The following is a 16,331-nucleotide window of genomic DNA, read 5'->3' as shown; positions in this document are numbered from 1 at the left end:
TGTGTAATTCCGTGTGATTAGTTATGTATTTAGTCAATAAATAATTAAACCCAATTTTTGTATTGCTGATTCAACTTGTTAGCCAGGGTTTGTGCAGATAACCAAGAATTTACAACTTTCAGATGAGACTGAATTAAGATGACGATTAATATTGACGGCTATTGATGTAAAATATTACTAGGTCTTTAAGAGTTTATTCGGAAGATAACAGCTCTATAAATATTATTTTGTGGTGCCCCGACTCTCTCTAGTTAATGACATTTACATGATTAGCTCAATCAGGTAATATTAATTACGGAGAAAGTACTTTATAAAATAGCATGTCATATCACTTAATCCGGCATAGACCCGACACGAGTCAAGAGAGAGTGACCCATAATGTCAAACTCATGCACTTGGTCAGGCTTAGTTAGTGAGCGCACATGCTGAAACACATCTTATCAATCATAAAAACACACACTTCAAGACACCGTAAATGCTGCTCTGCAGAAAAGCATCATGTGAAATACACACACTAGCATAGGAAGGCGCCTTAACTCTGTTTTACTGTCAGCAGACACGCCTTATTTAAAATTTGTGGTCTTCCAATGTCCTTCAAAATATTATACACCACTCCTTGTAAAAACTGCCACGCAATCTCATCATCTGTGCATTCCAAGATTGTTTCCTCCATCTCCATGAGGTGGGAGGTTACTTGGGCCTCTCAATGATTGTATCAGCTTAATGGAAGAGCTCAGGTATTTGGCTTTGAACTTCTATTGGAACAGTTTCACCTCTGTTCCACTTGAATGTCATGCTTTTATTGCCATCCACTGCAAGTGAGCTTGGCACTGTTCTAAAGTCAGAGTTCAGCTGTTAAACTTATCATTGTGTAACGTTATCAAATAGTTTTACATTATTAGTTAGGGTATTCAGCAGTAGTTTGTATAAGGTAGAAGGTATTGTGTTCAATCCCTTATCCTAACATGAAAAGGATATTTCTGAGCATGTTAACCCTAGCGGCCCGTAACCCTAGCGGCCCGTAACCCTAGCGGCCCGTAACCCTAGCGGCCCGTAACCCTAGGTTGCCTAGTAAAAGAGCACTTTAGCAAAGGATTTTATTTTTTAAACTAGGCAGTCCAGTTAAGAGCAAATTCTTATTTTCAATGATGGCCTAGGAACAATGAGTTAACTGCCTACCTCTAACCTCAGCAGCTGTATCATGTGTCCTCCTTGAGAGGACACACTGCCTCTCATTCCAGATCACTGACTGTATTATATACCAAACTTGAGACTTAATGGACTGTATATATGGGACTGTATGAAGCGAGGGAGCGGGGGCTTTGTGATCCATCCGGAGAGATGGATGAGCACGGGGAATGTCAGAAGGAGATGTGAGCTCTCCCTCCTTTCTCTCTCTTTCCATTCTACACTTGTCGTCCTGTTGCGAGCAGTACTTTTCTCTTTGAAGATCAAAGTTTTGCACTGGCGCAGAGGCAATGTTCACCTTGCAGTTTCTAACACCTTCAGAAGGAAGAGATCAGACACAGGTGCCACTGCTTTCACTCTCCCATCAGCCACTGCAGCAAAGCAGCCTGACGACAACTCACAATGTGCTATTTTTGGACAGGAATCAGAGAAGTGCCTGGTTCATCTCGGTGTGTGTGTGTGTGTGGCCTTATAGGATGTCCAAAAGGACTGTTTTTTTTAAGTGAATTTTAACCCCAGAGGGATGAACACTGAGCTAGTCAAATCAAATTTTATTTGTCACATGATTTGTAAACAACAGGTGTGGACTAACCGTGAAATGCTTACTTGCGGGCCCTTCCCAACAATGCAGAGAAATAAAATAGAGAGATAATAGAAAAATAAAACGCATAATAATAATAATAATAATAATAATAATAATAATAATAATAATATATACACAATGAGTAATAACTTGGTTATATACAAGGGGGTACCAGTACCGAGTCAATGTGCAGGGGTTATTGAGGTAGATATGTACATACTAGAGGTCGACCGATTAATCGGAATGGCCTATTAATTAGGGCCCATTTCACGTTAGGAAATCTGTATTTTTGGAGACCGATTTGGCCGATTTTTGTATTTTTATTTAATTATATATTTTTTGACCTTTTTATTTAATAATTATTTAACTATGCAAGTCAGTTAAGAACACATTCTTATTTTCAATGACGGCCTAGGAACGGTGGGTTAACATCTTGAAGCTAGGGGGCACTATTTTTTATGTTTGGAAAAATAACGTTCCCAAAGTAAACGGCCTATTTCTCAGGACCAGATGCTAGGATATGCATATAATTGACAGATTGACAGATTAGGATAGAAAACACTCTAACGTTTCCAAAACAGTCACAATATTGTCTGTGAGTATAACAGAACTCATGTTGCAGGTGAAACCCTGAGAAAAATCAAACCAGGAAGTGGCTTCTATTTTGAAAACTCCATGTTCCATAGCCTCCCACTCCCTCCATTTAAAGGGATATCAACCAGATTCCTTTTCCTATCGCTTCCTCAAGGTGTCAACAGTCTTCAGACATAGTTTCAGACTTATTTTGAAAAATTACTACTAAATACTAATTGAGTGTATGTAAACTTCTGATCCACTGGGAATGTGATGAAAGAAATAAAAGCTGAAATAAATCATTCTCTCTACTATTATTCTGACATGTCACATTCATAAAATAAAGTGGTGATCCTAACTGACCTAAGACAGGGATGTTTTACTATGATTAGGAATTGTGAACAACTGAGTTTAAATGTATTTGGCCAAGGCGTATGTAACCTTCAGACTTCAACTGTATAACTCGGAGAAAGTGACACATAGTTAACAGTAGCAGCAGTGTATGTGATGAATCAAAAGAAAGTTGGTGTAAAAGGGTCAAGGCAGATAGTTAACCAAATAGCTACCTGGACTATTTGCCAGTCTTATGGCTTGGGGGCAGAAGTTGTTCATGGTCCTTTTGGTTCCAATCGGTACCGCTTGCCATGCTGTAGCAGAGAGAACATTTCTGGTATAGATGTCCTTAATGGCAGGGCACTCGGTCCCAGTGCAGTACCTTGCGGTCGGATGCCAAGCAGTTGCCATAACAACTGGTGATGCAGCCAGTCAAGATGCTGTCAATGTTGCAGCTGTAGACCTTTTTGAATATCTGAGGGCCCTTGCCAAAACTTTTCAGCCTCGTGGAGAGGGCACAACAAGGGCACAACTGTGTTGGTGTTTTTGGACCATGATGGATCCTTAATGATGTGGACACAGAGGAACTTGAAGCTCTACCCGCTCCACATCAGCCCGTCAATGTGAATGTGGGTGTGCTCGGCCCTCCGCTTCCTATAGCCCACGATACGCTCCTTTGTCATGCTGGCGTTTAGGGAGAGGTCATTGTCCTGGCACCACACTGCAAGGTCTCTGACCTCCTCCCTATAGGCTGTCTCATTGACGTTGGTGTTCAGGCCTACCACCGTTGTTGTCGGCAACCTTAATGATGGTATTGAAGTCGTATGCGGCCACATAGTCATTGGTGAACAGGGAGTACAGGAGGGGAATAAGCACGCACCCCTGAGGTCCCCTGTATTTATGGTCAGCGTGGTGGGTGTGTTGTTACCTACCCTCATCGCCTGGGGGCGGTTGCAGAGGGAGGTGTTCAATCCCAGTGTCCTTAGCTTATTAGTAAGCTTGGAGGGATCTATGGTGGGGCGGCAGCGTAGCCTAGTGGTTAGAGCGTTGGACAGGTTGCAAGTTCAAATCCCTGAGCTGACAAGGTACACATGTCGTTCTGCCCCTGAACAAGGCAGTTAACCCAGTGTTCCTAGACCGTCATTGAAAATAAGAATTTATTCTTAACTGACTTGCCTAGTTAAATAAAGGTACAACTTTTAAAAAATAAATAAATGCTGTGCTGTGGTCAATGAACAGCATTCTCACATAGGTGTTCCTTTTGTCCATGTAGGAAAGGGCAGTGTGGAATTCAATAGAGATTGCGTCATCTTTCGATCTGTTGGGGCAGTGTGCGAATTGGGATGATGGTGTTGATGTAAGCCATGATCAGCCTTTCAAAGCATTTCATGGCTACAGATGTGAGTGCTACGGTGTGGTAATCATTCAGACAGGTTACCTTGTCATTCTTGGGCACAGGGACTATGGTGGTCTGCTTGAAACATGTAGGTATTACAGACTGGGTCAGGTAGAGGTTGAAATGTCAGACAAGATGCATGCCAGCTGGTCAGTGCATGCTTTGAGTACGTGTGATCACACGGGCATCTGGAAGAGCTGGTGCTCTCACGCGTGGTTCAGTGTTGCTTGCCTCGAAGCGAGCATATAAGGCATTCAGCTCGTTTGGCCAGCTCAGCTGCTGGGTTTCCCTTTGTAATCTGTGATACAGTAGTTTGCAAGCCCTTCCACAACCAATGAGCATCAGAGCCTGTGTAGTAGGGTTCGATCATAGTCCTGTATTGACCCTTTGCCTTGTATGATGGTTCGTCAGAGGGTGTAGCTGGATTTCTTATAAGCGTCCGGGTTAGTGTCCCGCTCCTTGAAAGAGGCAGCTCTAGCCTTTTAACTCAGTGTGGATGTTGCCTGTAATCCGTGGCTTTTGGTTGGGATATGTACGTACGGTCCCTGTGGGGACGACGTCATCAATGCACATATTAATGAAGCCGATGACTGATGTGGTAAACTCCTCAATGCCATCAAATGAGTCCCAGAACATATTCCAGTCTGTGCAACAAAACATTCCTGTTACTTTGCATCCACTTCATTGGACCACTTCTGTATTGAGCGCATTACTGGTACTTCCTGTTTGGAGATTTTGCTTGTAAAGATCGGGAGGATAGAGTTATAAACAGATTTGCCAAATGGAGGGAGAGGGAAAAGCTTTGTATGCGTCTCTGTGTGTAAAGGTGATCTAGAGTTTTTCACCTGTAGTTACACGGGTGACATGCTGGTAGAAATGAGGTAAAAACAGATTTCAGTTTTCCTGCATTAGTCACGGGCCTCTAGGAGCACCGCTTCTGGAGGAGCTTTTTCTTGTTTGCTTATGGCCTCATACAGCTTGTTGAGTGCGGTTTTAGTGTATTCTTAGTGCCAGCATCGGTTAGTGGTTGTAAATAGACAGTTACGAATAATTATAGATAAACTCTCTTAGTACATAGTATGGTCTACAGCTTATCATTAGGTATCCTACTTCTATTCCGGTGAGCAGAACCTCCAAGAATTCCTTAATATTAGAGATGGCGCACGAGCTGTTAACAAAGAGACACACACCACCCCCCTTGAGTTTACCCAACGCTGCCTTGTCCGGGGTGAGCAGTATGTCCTGACCCATTGAAGTAGAAATCTTCATCCAGGTATGTAGTAAAGGCAGGGTTGCAAAGGGTCTGAAACATTCTGGGAAATTTCCTGACTCTGCTTGCACTGCCCTGCCCACTGACCAATGCAGGGGTTGAAATATTGATAGCCATCTGGGCCAATTTGAGGCTTTTTGAGCCTGACAACGAGCCATCCTCAACTAGGTTGAAAAGTGACAGTGAAGATGAGGACTCAGTCTGATGTTCAAGAGGTGGACATTGAGGAGGTCCAGGGAGAAGACATGGAAGCCTGAGAGGAAGACAACCAAAGCTTTAGTTTCTAGACTATCATTTTACTACTATGTTGAAATAATTTTTGTGAGATGTGATGGATCATTGGGGATCATTCAATATTCCCTTTCTTTTGTTGTTCAGTGAAATCATCCCATGTGAAGAGTCAACTCATTTAATTAAAGTTCAATTTGTACATTTTTATTTTTTCTATTGGAAGGATTTCATAATTTACAATTATGTCTGCTTATGATGAGGTAAAAGGTTTGTTTCCATATGATATGGTAAATATATTCAATGCAAAAACATCTACATTTAAATGGTATTAATATTACTTTGCATATATTTTTGTTAATTCCCATATATTGCCATTTTGGGGAATATTAAGAGTTTCCACCTCCTGAATGCAACCCTCCGTAAAGGGTTACGGAAGTATTCCATTGATTTATATACAGTCTTATCCAATCGCTGTAACTCCAGTACGGACTCGGGAGAGTTGAAGGTCAAGACACGACCCTGCCAAGCCACACTGCTTCTTGACACTGCTCGCTTAACCCCGAAGCCAGCCACACCAATTTGTCGGAGGAAACACCGTACACCTGGTGACCGTGTCAGCGTGCATGCGCCCGGCCTGCCACAGGAGTCACTAGAGCGCGATGGGACAAGGACATCCTGACTGGCCTAACCCGGACGATGCTGGGCCAATTCTACTCCACCTCATGGGTCTCGTGGTCTCGGGCCGGCTGCAACACAGACCGGAATCGAACCCGGATCTGTAGTGACACACCTCTAGACTGCTGCGCCACTCGGGAGGCAGGATTCCAGTTGTTAAGCAATTCAGTTTTTCTCCATTACTAAAGACTTAGATGTTATTCGCTTCATTAGAACAATCCCCATATCTTGAAAGAACTTTGGGATCTGAATTTACATGAGATAATTTTCAGTTAATTCAGTTGTCTCTAAATTAAAGATGAGACAAAGATACTAGTACAGTTTGCCTTGAGGATACATTTTTCTTCTTGTTGATTGAATCCTTGTTTCTGGTTCAAATGATTTGTTCCTTGTAGACATTATTTCTCAGTTGGACACTTTACCATAAGCATGTGTAGCTGGAGAGAGATGTTGAGAGAGAGTTTGTAATAAAACACCGGCCTCCACTGTTGTCATTGTTCTCACCCATCCTCTCCCTCTCCATCCATTCCCCTCTCTCCCTCACATGTGGAAAGCATTATATCCTGTCTACAGGAGCATAGCAGTGAGGGTAGTAGCAAACTGTGGATCTGGGAGGCTGGGACTGGTCTGGGATCAGTGTAGGGGATCTCCTCTGTGCTGGGTGACCCAGCTTCTCTAGGGCCTGGCCCCTGTTTGCACAAAAGGGGGTTTGTTATTACAGAACCGCACACTCCGACAGGCCTTTCTCCCTTGACAGGGGGAAGAGGGGGAAGCAGGGGGAAGGGTTAGTCTAGGCTACACGCCTGTTATTTTAGGTTTTGATGCCTGAGCCCTCTTTTGTTTTGTACCTTGCATTTGCTATCCTCGTCTTCTCTTGCTCTCTCTCTAGGGGAAGAGCTAACCTCCAGTCCACCACAATTTGCCCTGCATGGGTATGATGTAGCTTGGTTATGTTTTTTCTATTATTGTATTTTAAGGAGACATTTTATTGTTTTGGGAGTGCCTGCCTTGGATTGCTACTCAATGCATTCTCCATTCTTACCGCTCTTCCTGTTGTGGATTTAACACAGTGGTTTATTAGGCTAGCTCCATGTTGAGAAGCCATCATGTGTCAAGTCAGAGTGGAGTGAGTGAGTAGATCTTTGTGTCTGAGGCCTTGGTATGGTGTGGTACGTTTTATGGGGCTTCAATGTTTAGGCCATGCCACCAACGAGTTACCGTAGCAACGGACTTGAATCATTAACCTAGCAGACCTCAGTGTTTCTGTACATAACTCTGTTTTAAAGAACCTAAATGGAGGTTTAGATTTGAATGTTCCAATAAACAGACCGTCTCCTCTTGTGGTTGAGTCAGAATACCATGACAACCTGAGGCATAGTTGCATCAGTACAGAAACAAATGTGGATCTAATTGCATGTGTATTTTCACACTCTCTGCACAGACACACGGGTGTACACAAACACACACTAAACTGCACACACACTGTCCTGAGAGCCTCTCAATGAAGGGAGAGGAGGTGTAGATTTACCGATGTAGCCTGAGGGTTCGGTTCGTTAGGAAGATGAACCAAATGAAATTCCCTCTGTGTCTGGTTCTGAATACAGCAGCAATTGGCAGACAGGCAGGGATCCCAAGCCATTTAATTAGACAACCGTCTCTGTCTGTGTTGCTGAATTGAAATGGAGAAGTATTAATTAGCATTTGTTTCTCTGAGGTTATTTAATGTGCCATTGTGGATCGAGTTATTAATATGGATTGTTTCTTCCTCAAGCTCGCATTACTCCCAAGATATCTGCAAATCACATTTTCTTTGTCACATGAGCGAGAGTTTAGACAAGAGTTCTAAACAAGAGTTTAGATTTGAAGTCTGGTTGTTGGTGTGTTGCTGAGGGAAAGGCTTCTCTTTTAGTGTGTGTTTTTGGGGGAGATGCGATTTCTATTTGTTGCTAAAAACAGAGTCGTGTTCCCCCAGGTGCATGGCTCAAACCTACTTTGTAGCCATCAGAAAAATTGAAGAGGGGGTGGGGGTGGGGGGGTGGGGGGGGAGAAACTCACATCAGAAGCAGAGCTAGGATGCCTCACTCTTGGCTCCAGCCCTTTGTAGTCCAATGAGCGGAGCAGCTCTGAGAGTGGTGAGGGGAGGGAGGGAAGGAGGGGAGAGCCACAGTGTACCTGCAGCAGGCTGCTGCACCTCCCTCCACCCATCTCAGCTTCCTAAAGCCTGTCTGTCCTTTCATCTGCTGCTATTTGTACCCTGCTTGGCTCCTGTCTCTCCTGCCAGCCCCTGGGCTCCCACGCACTCCAACCCCTCCCCCACTCCGCAGAGCACATGTGAAAAATATACTCGCATATATATATATATACACACACACGTTCATGTGCGACATGGAGGAACTTGGTGCACCACACCTACGCAATGCGTCACCCCTTCAGGTGCCAGACAGTGGTTCTGAATACCCATACTAGCATACTAAATGGTATGCGAATAATAACATTGTATACTATGTGACATTTTGCAAAATAGTACTGCAAATGCAAATGTGCCACATAATGCACACTTAAGTTGACCCCCGCCATTCATTCATTTTGGAACAGTGTGTCTGATTATCAGCTGTTGTCAAACACACAAACTCTACTGGATCAAACGCCAAAATGATTATGCAGTTTTATGTATGTAGTACGCTAGTATGGTATTCGGACTCGACCAGAGGGTGGTGCAGTCAGCCCAACGCTGCACAAGGGCACGCTTCAGGACATCCACAGCACCCGGTGTCACCTCAGCCTCCCGAGCCACGGCCTGTTCATCCTGCTATCACCTAGAAGGCGTAGACAGTACAGGTGGATCAAAGCTGAGACTGTTAAACAGCTTCTATCTCCAGGCGTCAGACTGTTAAACTGTCATCACTGTCCGGCTACCACCCAGTGTCTCCAGTATCTCAAACGGCTGCCCTCCTGGGCTTTTCACGCACAATAGTGTCTAGGGTTTACAGAGAATGGTGCGGCAGACAAAAGACCTTCAGTCAGCGGCAGTCCTGTGGGTGAAAACAGCTCGTTGATGAGAGAGACCGAAGGAAAAGTGGGCTCTAGTGGGCACAGGATCATCAACACTGGACAATTGAGGAGTGGAAAAACTCTGCCTGGTCCGACAAATTCCGGTTCCTGTTGCATCATGCTGATGGCAGTGTCAGGATTTGGCGTAAGCAGCATGAGTCCATGGACCCTTCCTGACTGGTGTCAACGGTACAGGCTGGTGACGGTGCGGTAATGATGGGGGAAATGTTTTCCCAGCACACTTTAGGTCCCTTGATACCAATTGAGCAACAAACATTGTAGAATCCATGCATCAAATAATTAAGTCTGTTTTTGAGGCAAAGTGCCACGCCCTCTCTCACCAGTCCAAAGAAGACCAGGTTGGAGAGACACTAAGAAAAGACCAGGCTGGAGAGACACTAAGAGAAGACCAGGCTGGAGAGACACTAAGAGAAGACCAGGCTGGAGAGACACTAAGAGAAGACCAGGTTGGAGAGACACTAAGAGAAGACCAGGCTGGAGAGACGCTAAGAGAAGACCAGGCTGGAGAGACACTAAGAGAAGACCAGGCTGGAGAGACGCTAAGAGAAGACCAGGCTGGAGAGACGCTAAGAGAAGACCAGGCTGGAGAGACGCTAAGAGAAGACCAGGCTGGAGAGACGCTAAGAGAAGACCAGGCTGGAGAGACGCTAAGAGAAGACCAGGCTGGAGAGACGCTAAGAGAAGACCAGGCTGGAGAGACGCTAAGAGAAGACCAGGCTGGAGAGACGCTAAGAGAAGACCAGGCTGGAGAGACGCTAAGAGAAGACCAGGCTGGAGAGACACTAAGAGAAGACCAGGCTGGAGAGACGCTAAGAGAAGACCAGGCTGGAGAGACGCTAAGGGAAGACCAGGCTGGAGAGACGCTAAGGGAAGACCAGGCTGGAGAGACGCTAAGGGAAGACCAGGCTGGAGAGACGCTAAGGGAAGACCAGGCTGGAGAGACGCTAAGGGAAGACCAGGCTGGAGAGACGCTAAGGGAAGACCAGGCTGGAGAGACGCTAAGGGAAGACCAGGCTGGAGAGACGCTAAGGGAAGACCAGGCTGGAGAGACGCTAAGGGAAGACCAGGCTGGAGAGACGCTAAGGGAAGACCAGGCTGGAGAGACGCTAAGGGAAGACCAGGCTGGAGAGACGCTAAGGGAAGACCAGGCTGGAGAGACACTAAGAGAAGACCAGGCTGGAGAGACCCTAAGAGAAGACCAGGCTGGAGAGACCCTAAGAGAAGACCAGGCTGGAGAGACCCTAAGAGAAGACCAGGCTGGAGAGACGCTAAGAGAAGACCAGGCTGGAGAGACGCTAAGAGAAGACCAGGCTGGAGAGACGCTAAGGGAAGACCAGGCTGGAGAGACGCTAAGGGAAGACCAGGCTGGAGAGACGCTAAGGGAAGACCAGGCTGGAGAGGCACTAAGAGAAGACCAGGCTGGAGAGACACTAAGAGAAGAACAGGCTGGAGAGACACTAAGAGAAGACCAGGCTGGAGAGACACTAAGAGAAGAACAGGCTGGAGAGACACTAAGAGACAGCGTAGTTATTTGTTGTCCTTGTGATTTATGATTGTCAAGTGTGTTTTGGTGAATGAGGCCGTGGGTGGCTTTGTTCATTCGAGCCCACCCTAAGCTTTGATTAGTTAAGACGAAAATAATAAAATAGCTACCAGAATACAACTTTGTTCCATTAATTTGTTTATACTTCAACAAGCTTCAAGTATGAAACCATACCCTGGTAGGATCCTGAAGTGTGGGTGTGCCTGTAGTCTGTCTCCCAATGGACTCTCTGGGTCAGGGGAGCCAGGGTGAGCCATATTGGATTCCAGTTGGAGGCATTCCTCCATGCCCAGGTCTTAGCTGTGAAAGCCACCGCGCCACGTCCAAAAACAAACAGCCTGCACTAATACATGCTATACCATCTCTAGGTTCGCTTTAAGTTTTCCAAATAAAGCTGTGGGTAAAATGTGCTGTGTGCTGTGTTGGCTGTGTATGTCTGTGTTTGTTTCCCATGTTTAACTAACACGTAGCTGTCAGTGTGGACCTGAGCCGACCTCTTTAACTTCAGTAGAGAATGAAACCAGCTCAGAAAAGCCTCTTCTTTACCTGATCCCCCTGCCAGATAGCTTTCCAGGGGTTCCTTCTCTGTTTAGGAACCCAGGAACCAAGGTCAGCGTGACAAGTCTCCTCTTGATTGTGGGAGGTCCCATGAATCACGCAATAAAATGGAGTGAACTCCGGGTTAGTGAGGCATGCTGGGTAGTTGGTGCCCATCTGCTCTGGAATGTGTCCTACAATAGGTGTGGACAGGACAGGTGTGAGTGTGTATGTGGAACATGGCAGTAGAGAAGCTTAAACACCTGACACACAGTCAACATTTATTTAGCTTTGTAATGTATTTATTTTTACCTGGAACTTTGTGTGTGTGTGTGTGTGTGTGTTAAAAGTTTTCTTGAATGCTTGTGTATTTTGTGTTAGTGTTAAGGTCATACAAGGACCTCTGTTATTATCCCTGCCATGTTTGTAGTTTAATGCTGTAGAATATGGGTGTGAATGAAACCTTTAAAGCCACTCCTCTTGGCCACAAAGACAAACATATTTTTTTAATGCTCATTTCTTACAATTCTACACGTTTTGATGTGGGTGGAGAGAAACATGTACACTTGTAAAGCTAGTTCCTGCAATTCTACATGTTTTGACATGGGTGGAGAGAAACATGTACACTTGTAAAGCTAGTTCCTGCAATTCTACATGTTTTGACATGGGTGGAGAGAAACATGTACACTTGTAAAGCTAGTTCCTGCAATTCTACATGTTTTGACATGGGTGGAGAGAAACATGTACACTTGTAAAGCTAGTTCCTGCAATTCTACATGTTTTGTCTACACATATTGTCATGGGGAAACAAAAAATAAAACCGTTTTTAAGCAAATTTCCTGCAATTCTACACATACCATTTACCAATGTCATTTTCTTCTGCTGAGTGACCCCAACATAACTATATCAATGGGCCCCATGCCATGACATGTTTACAATCTTTCATTCTCCCTGACTGTCTAGTTTATATTTTGATTCTTAGTTCTCAAAGATGATCTAATTTGAATATTTACTTCATGTGGTTTTAGTCGTTTAGTTTTACACTAAACCTTTTTACTAGCCTGCCGCTGCTTGTATTAATATAGGGGAAACACTGGGTTTATGCCTGTGCTTTATGATTAGTAGAATATGATGTGTATCGTATGTTGCCTACGACCCAACGTTTTGAATGGGTTCAGGTGGTTTTGCAGTCTTGTAGGCAGCATTTGACCAAAATGGAAAGCACTAGTAAGTGGTTCTAACATGGCAGGACGGATCTATTAGAGAGTAAAGGTGCCTGTAACCAATTATCTTCAATGGACAGGAGCAGGCAGGTTCGGTTTCTGAAGGCATAACACAATCTTATTACTGTAGTTGACTTCACTTAGAAGCAATAGTATAATTCCAGGAAATGGTCCATTTAACAGTGAAATAACTCCACCAATGGTCTTTACTTTGGAGGGGACCTAGGAGGGCAGGGAGTTATTCTCTCATTCTTCATCTAAATGTAAAGGCAATGGTCTTTACTTTGGAGGGGACCTAGGAGGGCAGAGAGTTATTCTGTCATTCTTTATCTAAATGTAAAGGCAATGGCCTTTACTTTGGAGGGGACCTAGGAGGGCAGGGAGTTATTCTCTCATTCTTCATCTAAATGTAAAGGCAATGGCCTTTACTTTGGAGGGGACCTAGGAGGGCAGGGAGTTATTCTCTCATTCTTCATCTAAATGTAACGGCAATGGTCTTTACTTTGGAGGGGACCTAGGAGGGCAGGGAGTTATTCTCTCATTCTTTCCATTTAAATGTAAAGGCAGTGGTCTTTACTTTGGAGGGGACCTAGGAGGGCAGGGAGTTATTCTCTCATTCTTCATCTAAATGTAAAGGCAATGGTCTTTACTTTGGAGGGGACCTAGGAGGGCAGGGAGTTATTCTCTCATTCTTTCAATTTAAATGTAAAGGCAATGGTCTTTACTTTGGATGGGACCTAGGAGGGCAGGGAGTTATTCTCTCATTCTTTTCATCTAAATGTAAAGGCAATGGTCTTTACTTTGTATGGGACCTAGGAGGGCAGAGAGTTATTCGCTCATTCTTCATCTAAATGTAAAGGCAATGGCCTTTACTTTGGAGGGGACCTGGGAGGGCAGGGAGTTATTCTCTCATTCTTTTCCACTAAATGTAAAGGCAATGGCCTTTACTTTGGAGGGAACCTAGGAGGGCAGGGAGTTATTCGCTCATTCTTCATCTAAATGTAAAGGCAATGGTCTTTACTTTGGAGGGGACCTAGGAGGGCAGGGAGTTATTCTCTCATTCTTCATCTAAATGTAAAGGCAATGGCCTTTACTTTGGAGGGGACCTGGGAGGGCAGGGAGTTATTCTCTCACTCTTCATCTAAATGTAAAGGCAATGGCCTTTACTTTGGAGGGGACCTAGGAGGGCAGGGAGTTATTCTCTCATTCTTCATCTAAATGTAAAGGCAATGGTCTTTACTTTGGAGGGGACCTAGGAGGGCAGAGAGTTATTCTGTCATTCTTTATCTAAATGTAAAGGCAATGGTCTTTACTTTGGAGGGGACCTAGGAGGGCAGGGAGTTATTCTCTCATTCTTCATCTAAATGTAAAGGCAATGGCCTTTACTTTGGAGGGGACCTAGGAGGGCAGGGAGTTATTCTCTCATTCTTCATCTAAATGTAAAGGCAATGGCCTTTACTTTGGAGGGGACCTAGGAGGGCAGGGAGTTATTCTCTCATTCTTCATCTAAATGTAAAGGCAATGGCCTTTACTTTGGAGGGGACCTGGGAGGGCAGGGAGTTATTCTCTCACTCTTCATCTAAATGTAAAGGCAATGGCCTTTACTTTGGAGGGGACCTAGGAGGGCAGGGAGTTATTCTCTCATTCTTCATCTAAATGTAAAGGCAATGGTCTTTACTTTGGAGGGGACCTAGGAGGGCAGGGAGTTATTCTCTCATTCTTCATCTAAATGTAAAGGCAATGGTCTTTACTTTGGAGGGGACCTAGGAGGGCAGGGAGTTATTCTCTCATTCTACATCTAAATGTAAAGGCAATGGTCTTTACTTTGGAGGGGACCTAGGAGGGCAGGGAGTTATTCGCTCATTCTTTTCATCTAAATGTAAAGGCAAGGGTCTTTACTTTGGAGGGGACCTAGGAGGGCAGGGAGTTATTCTCTCATTCTTCATCTAAATGTAAAGGCAATGGTCTTTACTTTGGAGGGGACCTAGGAGGGCAGGGAGTTATTCTCTCATTCTTTCCATTTAAATGTAAAGGCAATGGTCTTTACTTTGGAGGGGACCTAGGAGGGCAGGGAGTTATTCTCTCATTCTTTCCATTTAAATGTAAAGGCAATGGTCTTTACTTTGTAGCGGACCTAGGAGGGCAGGGAGTTATTCTCTCATTCTTTCCATTTAAATGTAGAGGCAATGGTCTTTACTTTGGAGGGGACCTAGGAGGGCAGGGAGTTATTCTCTCATTCTTTCCATTTAAATGTAAAGGCAATGGTCTTTACTTTGGAGGGGACCTGGGAGGGCAGGGAGTTATTCTCTCATTCTTTCCATTTAAATGTAGAGGCAATGGTCTTTACTTTGGAGGGGACCTAGGAGGGCAGGGAGTTATTCTCTCATTCTTTCCATTTAAATGTAGAGGCAATGGTCTTTACTTTGGAGGGGACCTAGGAGGGCAGGGAGTTATTCTCTCATTCTTTCCATCTAAATGTAAAGGCAATGGTCTTTACTTTGGAGGGGACCTGGGAGGGCAGGGAGTTATTCTCTCATTCTTTCCATTTAAATGTAAAGGCAATGGTCTTTACTTTGGAGGGGACCTAGGAGGGCAGGGAGTTATTCTCTCATTCTTTCCATCTAAATGTAAAGGCAATGGTCTTTACTTTGGAGGGGACCTAGGAGGGCAGGGAGTTATTCTCTCATTCTTTCCATCTAAATGTAAAGGCAATGGTCTTTACTTTGGAGGGGACCTAGGAGGGCAGGGAGTTATTCTCTCATTCTTTCCATTTAAATGTAGAGGCAGAGAAGCGTTGAAGGTTGTAGTAAAGTAAATAACACAACCTAACAAGACCTTGTCAACAAATGCCTGGTAATGAAGCGAGACATTCACGTCACAGCAAAAGAGATCCTCTGAAATTAAGCAATCAGAATAAATCCATGTGTATTTGCATCGGTAGGAAGAGAGTTTGGGTCTTATGTGATTTAGTTTTAAGCAGCAAGTCTTTCTACAGTCATACTAACCCTGTTTCTCTCCTCTCTCTCCCTGCAGAGAATCTTCAACTCATTTGTGTACACAGAAAAGACCTCAAACAGAGAGACCGAGGTACAGCAGGTGAGTCACTGGGTGCTCCTTCCTGTGTGTGTGTGGACCTGTGTGTGTGTGTGCATAGTATGTGTGTTTGTGATTGTCTGTGCTGCAGTAAACACACAACAATCATCAGAGGGAAAGAGGGCTTATTAAAATTATACAGCTGCCGCCTCATCGGCTTTAAGTTCTCTTTCTGTTTTCCTCTCCTCCACTATCCCCTCCACTCTATCCCCTCCACTATATCCCCTCCACTCTATCCCCTCCACTATATCCCCTCCACTATATCCCCTCCACTCTATCCCCTCCACTCTATCCCCTCCACTCTATCCCCTCCACTATATCCCCTCCACTCTATCCCCTCCACTATATCCCCTCCACTCTATCCCCTCCACTATATCCCCTCCACTATATCCCCTCCACTATATCCCCTCCACTCTATCCCCTCCACTATATCCCCTCCACTCTATCCCCTCCACTCTATCCCCTCCACTCTATCCCCTCCACTCTATCCCCTCCACTCTATCCCCTCCACTATCCCCTCCACTCTATCCCCTCCACTCTATCCCCTCCACTCTATTCCCTCCACTATATTTTATTTTATTTATTTATTTTACCTTTATTTAACCAGGTAGGCA

At 44.6% G+C, this 16,331-nt stretch overlaps 1 protein-coding gene across 2 annotated transcripts in view; it reads left to right on the top strand.

The window, feature by feature from the left end:
• Window positions 1–16,331, top strand: part of LOC139409477 (cache domain containing 1) — a 132,658-nt gene that overhangs the window by 20,584 nt on the left and 95,743 nt on the right. For both annotated transcript variants that reach the window (XM_071154671.1, XM_071154672.1), the window contains exon 2: window positions 15,658–15,720. In XM_071154671.1, coding sequence (XP_071010772.1) covers window positions 15,658–15,720 — 63 coding nt within the window. The remainder of the gene's footprint in view (window positions 1–15,657; window positions 15,721–16,331) is intronic.

The sequence above is a fragment of the Oncorhynchus clarkii genome, chromosome 5, assembly GCF_045791955.1.
Source record: "Oncorhynchus clarkii lewisi isolate Uvic-CL-2024 chromosome 5, UVic_Ocla_1.0, whole genome shotgun sequence".
NCBI lineage: Eukaryota > Metazoa > Chordata > Actinopteri > Salmoniformes > Salmonidae > Oncorhynchus > Oncorhynchus clarkii.
Note: the sequence above shows the minus strand (reverse complement) of the source record. Positions and strands in the feature narration are given on the sequence as shown.